Here is a 6272-nt window from a genome sequence, read left to right on the forward strand (position 1 = left end):
AAGAACTACAAGAAGAACTACAAGGGGAAGAAGAAGAAGAAGCAGCGAAGAAGAAGGAAGCCATTTGCGCATGCGTACACCACGTATGCTTCTCAGCTCTTCTCCGTCGGATGCTAAGCTGGCTAGCAGGCTAACGGTCCTGTCAGGTACGAGCACTACTCGGTCGGCGGGCTAGCAGCGGCGGGACGTGAGTGAGTGAGTGCCGCTTGGACACCCGGACGGCGCCGCCACCAACGAAATGGCCGGCCAGCAGTTCCAGTACGATGACAGCGGCAACACGTTTTTCTACTTTCTCACGTCATTTGTGGGTCTCATTGTGATTCCGGCCACCTATTACCTCTGGCCCCGAGACCAAAATGTTGGTAAGGCCCCACACCGACGTTGGGCTAACTTTAGCTAGTGGGCTCTCTCTCTCCAACAAACCTGTTGGTTTTAGCATGAATTCGAGATTTCAAGTTAGGTACGCTTTTGGGCTCTTTGTCCGCGTTGTAGTAAATAACGTTTTGTCCTCAACTGCCAACGGCGGTTGTTTTGACATTTGTGGCTGCATCCTACTAAAACAAGTACACTTCATACTACTTGGGAGGTAGCCCAAATTTTCATGAGTAAGCTAGCAAACTCGCTAAATGTCACTCGCTCAACATTCTCGACAGCAGACTGGGAATATTGGAGTTAAGTTGAAGATGTTGGCAAATATTTAACTTTGAAATTTCACTGTGTATTATTTTGTTGAATTCTGACCATACAGACCGAACCTAGAACGTAATCAATCTATAAACGCGACAAAACCACCCCTGGTTTCCATAAATTGGAATAGCTTGCATTAAGCAATAATGCTTCACTGCCAATGACTTCATATATTCAAATGAAAATACATTGATAATAACGTAAAATAAAGTTAAGGTGTCTTCACCTTTCCAAACAGACATTCAAAATGGCAACTCTTACTCTAGATGAAATTTGCCATTCCAAATAAATTGGACATTGGTGGCGTGCGACGAGTTGCCCTCTGACAAAATAATCTTTTTTTTTTTTGTTCCTGGATGTTTGTTTTCGTAGAACAATTGCGCCTGAAAAGCCTGCGGCGGGTGCACGGCAGGTGCTTGTGGTACCGCCTCCGACTGACCAAGTCCCAGCAGAGCGTCGTCCCCACCCTCAAGTGAGTCCTGTTGCCAAATGGCGCCGTGGCGACCAAACGCTGTATTTTGTTTTCAAACGCCAGTCTTGCCACCGGGGCTAAAATTAGCTTCTTTCCGTGCTATTTTGGGGCGCTATGGCGGGGGGAAGCTTCGACGAGATGGCGCAGGAGGATAAATGGGAATAAATGGTGTGGATGTTTTTTTTTTTTTTTTTCTCAGGAAAGCTGCCTTATTGTTTGGCTGGGCCATCTTCCTGCTGCTGGCGTACAAGGTGTCCAAATTGGATCGGGAGTACCAGGAGTATAATCCCTATGAAGTCCTCAGCCTGGACCCGGTAAATCTACCTTTGACTTTAATCAGGGTTTTTTAACCTAGTGCAATATAAATGGCCCGAAACGCAAAATACAATGTGTGCTTTTTGTTCTCCAGGGAGCCAAACTGCCAGAAATCAAGAAGCAGTACCGCGTGCTGTCGCTGAAATTCCACCCGGACAGAGGCGGCGACGAGGCCATGTTCATGAGGATCGCCAAAGCCTACGCCGCGTACGTGCCGCCTCCATCGAGCCACCCCCCCAAAAGTCTCCTTTGTCTAAATTGCTCATTTGCTCACCCGCAGGCTGACCAACGAGCAGTCCCGAAAAAACTGGGAAATCTACGGCAACCCGGACGGCCCGGGCGGTGAGTTTTGGGCGGCCATGTTATGGGGAAAAAAATCCTCTGAGACTTTGTGGCGGACCGATTTAAACAAATACCCTGTTTGTCTTTGCAGCGACCAGTTTTGGCATCGCCCTGCCCGCCTGGATTGTAGACCAGAAGAACTCCATGCTGGTGCTTATTATTATTATTATTATTATTTTTTTTTTTTTTTTACAGTGTCGTCCTCTGACAAAAAGTCAGACATTTTCTCCCTTTGTTTTAGGTGTTGCTGGTGTACGGTTTGGCGTTCATGGTCATCCTGCCCGTGGTGGTGGTAAGCGGCCGTCTCTCTCGGGGACAGACGTTCGTCACGGTCGTTCCGGGCTGGGTATGCTGAGTGTGCGTCCCGCAGGGCACGTGGTGGTACCGCTCCATCCGGTACAGCGGAGACCAGATCCTCATCAACACCACTCAACTCTTCATGCACTTTATGTACAAGACGCCCAACATGAACATGAAGCGTACGTATTTATTAGAAAGTCAGCAAAAATGGGGCATTTTGAAATATTGTTCTTGATTGCCCTTCCAGGGTTAGCCATGGTGCTGACGGCAGCGTTCGAGTTTGACCCCCGGAGCAATAAAGAAGCCACCATCCGACCCACGGACAACATCGAAGTGCCGCAGGTCATTTGAATCATTTGCATTTTGAAAACTGCCACAACCCGAGGAGAGTTTTTCTAAATGTGATTTTGGCTCTGGTCGCAGTTGATCCGTGAGCTGGGAAACATCAATGTGAAGAAGAAGGAGCCTCCCTTCTGCTACCCGTACAGCCTGAAGGCCCGAGTGTTGGTCCTCTCCCACCTGGCGCGCATGGAGGTTTCCGATGAGCTGGAGGAAGGTTGGTTGGGCTCCCGGGCGAGCACGGCGTGCTGGGCAAAATCTTAACCTGAGCGTGGCATGCCTTGGGGCTTCAGATCAGCGCTTTGTGGTGAAGAAGAGTCCGGCGCTCCTCCAGGAGATGATCAACGTGGGCTGCCAGCTCACCATGATGGCCAACAGCAGAGGAGGTTTGAAGCACGCCACAGAGATGATGGCTTGTACATAGAACTAGACGGTCATATGTATGATGGGATGGCAGGTTTCCACGCGCCGCGGCTGATCACCATCGAGAACTGCATGAAGCTGACGCAGATGATCGTGCAGGGCCTCCAGGAGGCCAAGTCGCCGCTGCTGCAGCTGCCTCACTTTGAGGAGGAGCACCTGCGCTACTGCATCTCCAAGAAGTACAAAGTCCGCAGCCTGCAGGACCTGGTGAGTCTCAAAGACTCGGACAGGCGCGGAATGCTGCGCTTCATGGAGGAGGAGAAATACGACGAGGTCATGGCCGTGCTGGGGAGCTTCCCGCACATCACCATGGACACCAAACTGCAAGGTGGGCTTTGTGGCGCCGTGGGGAGGGGGCCCGGGGGGGTTTCATCGCCCCCCGGCCGACATCCGTGGTCTCCGCAGTCCTGGACGACGAAGACAGCAGCAACATCACGGCCGGCTCCATCGTCACCGTGACCGTCACCCTCTCCAGGAAGCGAATGGCGGTCAGTTAAATTGATGAAACTGGGCCTTAGGCTTCCATTGCACACAATTGAAGACAAATACAATGTTCGCCACCGGAGGGCGCATTAACGCCGCCTTTACTTTGCCGTAGGAGGTGTTTGAGAAGGAGCAGGAGCCCTCGCCGTGCACGGGGGAGGAGGCGGCGGCGGCCAGTGCGGCGGGCGCAACCGAAGAAGCGGTAAGACCGCCCTCCGACGGGCGTCCCCGCCGATCGGACGCTCCTAAAGGTCCGCCCTCTTTTCTCGGCAGGGAGACGCCGCCAAAGGCAAAGCCAAGCAAGTGTGGCAGAACAAGAGCAAAGGCGCCAAGAAGATGGCAAAGGCCAAGAAGAAGAAATTAACCAAGAAAAAGGCCACGCCGGCGCCGGCCAAAAGCAAGACGGCCAACGGAAACGTGGCGGGAACGGTCAGTCCGACGTCGGCGCCGGCCGCGTTCGTTTTTGTCGGGAGTGACGAATGTGGGATGCGGCATTTGGCAGGAGGGGGCGCCGGCGGCCAAGGAGGACGAGGAAGAGCTCTCGGACAAAGGCAGCGAGTCGGACGAGGGCGAGGCCGCCAAAGACTCGGCCAGCGAGAGGGACGAAGACAGCGACAAGCAGAGCGACACCGAGCCGGACGAGATGGCCGGAGACGACGAGGAGGTAATGCCAACAGCACAACTGCGTGCGTAAGGTGCACCTCTTGGGGCAGGCGTTATCACTCGTCGGCCATCTTGTGTCAGTGCCGTTCCATTCGTTTTAGTGGGTGACTTAAAAAAAACAAACTTTTTTTTTTTTGCAGGAGTGGGAGGCGTTGCAGCAGAGCATCCAGAGGAGAGAGCGTGCCCTGCTGGAGACCAAGTCCAAGGTGACGCACGCCTCGTACAGCCTGTACTACCCCGAGGAGAAGCAAGAGTGGTGGTGGCTGTACATCGCCGACCGTCGCGACCAGACCCTGGTGTCCATGCCCTACCACGTTTGCACGCTAAAGGACACCGAGGAGGTGGGTGGCCTTTCGTCGCCCGTTACCCGACGGCAACCGGGACCCTTGACCCATGCCCCAAAATCCCCCCCGTGCGCAGGTGGAGCTCAAGTTTCCGGCACCTTCCAAAACGGGCAACTATCAATACTCGGTCATCCTGCGCTCCGATTCCTACTTGGGACTGGACCAGATCAAAGCACTCAAGGTAAAGAAGTGGAATCTGGCCGGTCACGGAATCGGATCGGACGAATGACCGACAATGCAAAATGTGTGTCCGCAGCTGGAGGTGCACGAGGCCAAAGCCGTGCTGGACAACCACCCGCAGTGGGACATCCCCGACACGGAGGAGGAGGACGAGGAGCAGGAGGACAGCGACGGCATCGAGGAGAGCGACGAGGACGAAGATGACGACGACTGAAGCCCGCCCCCCCTCTCCACCTCCACCGACTCCCCCGTCGACGCAAAGACTGGGACGGGAATTTTTTCTACACTCTGGTGCACGTCCTCGCCTCTTTTTCTACGTGCGCTCCCTCGCGCGTTTGCGTTTCTCAGCAGGTTAAAGGACGCGACCGGCGACGCCGTTTTGCGGCCGGGAGTCGCATTGGCGCCGCTGCCGGGCTAAACCCACTTGTTTTAGCGCTGCCGTTTCAACATGTTTTTTTTCCAGGACTTTCTTCTGAGTCCTTCTGTTAATCTTCACACTTAGTAAGCGAGCCCAGTACATTTGTTTTTTTTTCCTGTTACAGGACATTCCAGCGTGAGTAAATACAAAATGTAAAAATAAATAAAAGGCCACTTGGGTGCCATGCACCTGCCGTTCTTCTCAGTTTGGCAGTATTTTTTTTTCATTCTTAGTATTTGTATGACCCAGCTGTCTTCTGCTTTGGGCAAAAGGTGGAAAACAATAATTTAACTGAAGTAAATTGGAATGAGTAAAAAAAAACATACTATATACAATTTCAAAAGGAAAATATGCTATTTTAATTCACTGTACTACTTATACAATGCAGATATCCACTTGGATATCACCACAGAGTGAGGTACATTTTATTTGAACAAAGAAAAAGCTAATACATCTTTTGCATTTATTTATTTGTTTTGATGGACCAGGGCTTGAGTACCTCAAAGTACCTGACTTATTCTTTGTCTGCCACTCTTGTTTACAACGGAACTGTCATTGTAAATGAATTTAAAACGATATATACAGTATATTATTTGTATTTAAAATCATTTCAAATAAAACTTTTTAAAAGAACCTGCAAGCTGGCTTTTTTTCCATTAGGCTAGGTGTCTATCAGTCAATGGAAGGGAAGTAAAGATGATTAAACCCAAGTAGGACTAATTGTTTGGACGTTTAGCGCCGTTTATGACAGTCACTAAGTAGTATATCCTTTTTTTTATCCTTTTAAGAGTACATTAAAAATGATATATTTTACCAACAGGCCCTATGAATAATTTGAATTACGTGAGTTCCGCCTTCCAACTTCCTGGTTGTCAGCTGACTCGGATCCACCATGGCGGACTTTTCGGAAAGGTCGCTACAGGCAACCATCGTGGTGTCCTTCTTGGTCGGTTTCGCGACCGGCTGGCAGGCCAACCGAATGCGTAGGAAGTTTCTGGACTGGCGAAAGAAGAGACTCCAAGATAAACTGACGGAGACGCAGAAGAAAATCGACTTGTCCTGAAGGTGACTAGTATGCATGCTTTTTTTTCTGTTGCACATGTCCTCAAATATATTTAACAGGAGAAATATTTTTCAGATCGGCTATGCGCAACGTTCCAAAGACGAAAAGCCGACGTTCCTTACTGGCCACCATCAATGGTTTACATTTGGAAGGTGGACTCTTTGCAGCGGTTTAAATCCAAACTTTGGACAAGGCGAGCATGGAAATCCTAGTCTCACTTTTCATATCAAACTGGCGAGGGTC

General features: G+C 50.7%; 2 protein-coding genes across 2 annotated transcripts in view; both read left to right on the plus strand.

The window, feature by feature from the left end:
- Nucleotides 1–56: 56 nt before the first annotated feature.
- sec63 (SEC63 homolog, protein translocation regulator) lies at nt 57–5170 on the plus strand. Its single transcript, XM_077737087.1, has 19 exons — nt 57–362; nt 1060–1159; nt 1359–1473; nt 1569–1681; nt 1755–1816; nt 1908–1966; nt 2058–2108; nt 2187–2295; nt 2364–2458; nt 2540–2672; nt 2749–2841; nt 2913–3206; nt 3284–3366; nt 3477–3563; nt 3635–3790; nt 3864–4025; nt 4165–4365; nt 4445–4549; nt 4625–5170. Exons 1-19 carry the CDS (start codon nt 239–241, stop codon nt 4760–4762), a joined length of 2280 nt encoding a protein of 759 aa, XP_077593213.1. The 5' UTR covers nt 57–238; the 3' UTR covers nt 4763–5170.
- A 649-nt stretch (nt 5171–5819) lies between these two features.
- lnc.lemp (lncRNA encoded micropeptide) overlaps nt 5820–6272 on the plus strand; it is a 555-nt gene continuing 102 nt past the window's right edge. The window contains exons 1-2 of the mRNA XM_077737399.1: nt 5820–6031; nt 6105–6272. The exon at nt 6105–6272 is cut by the window's right edge and continues 102 nt beyond it. Of these exons, the coding sequence (XP_077593525.1) occupies nt 5859–6029 (171 nt within the window). The 5' untranslated portion in view covers nt 5820–5858 and the 3' untranslated portion in view covers nt 6030–6031; nt 6105–6272. The remainder of the gene's footprint in view (nt 6032–6104) is intronic.

The sequence above is a fragment of the Stigmatopora nigra genome, chromosome 2, assembly GCF_051989575.1.
Source record: "Stigmatopora nigra isolate UIUO_SnigA chromosome 2, RoL_Snig_1.1, whole genome shotgun sequence".
Classification (NCBI taxonomy): domain Eukaryota; kingdom Metazoa; phylum Chordata; class Actinopteri; order Syngnathiformes; family Syngnathidae; genus Stigmatopora; species Stigmatopora nigra.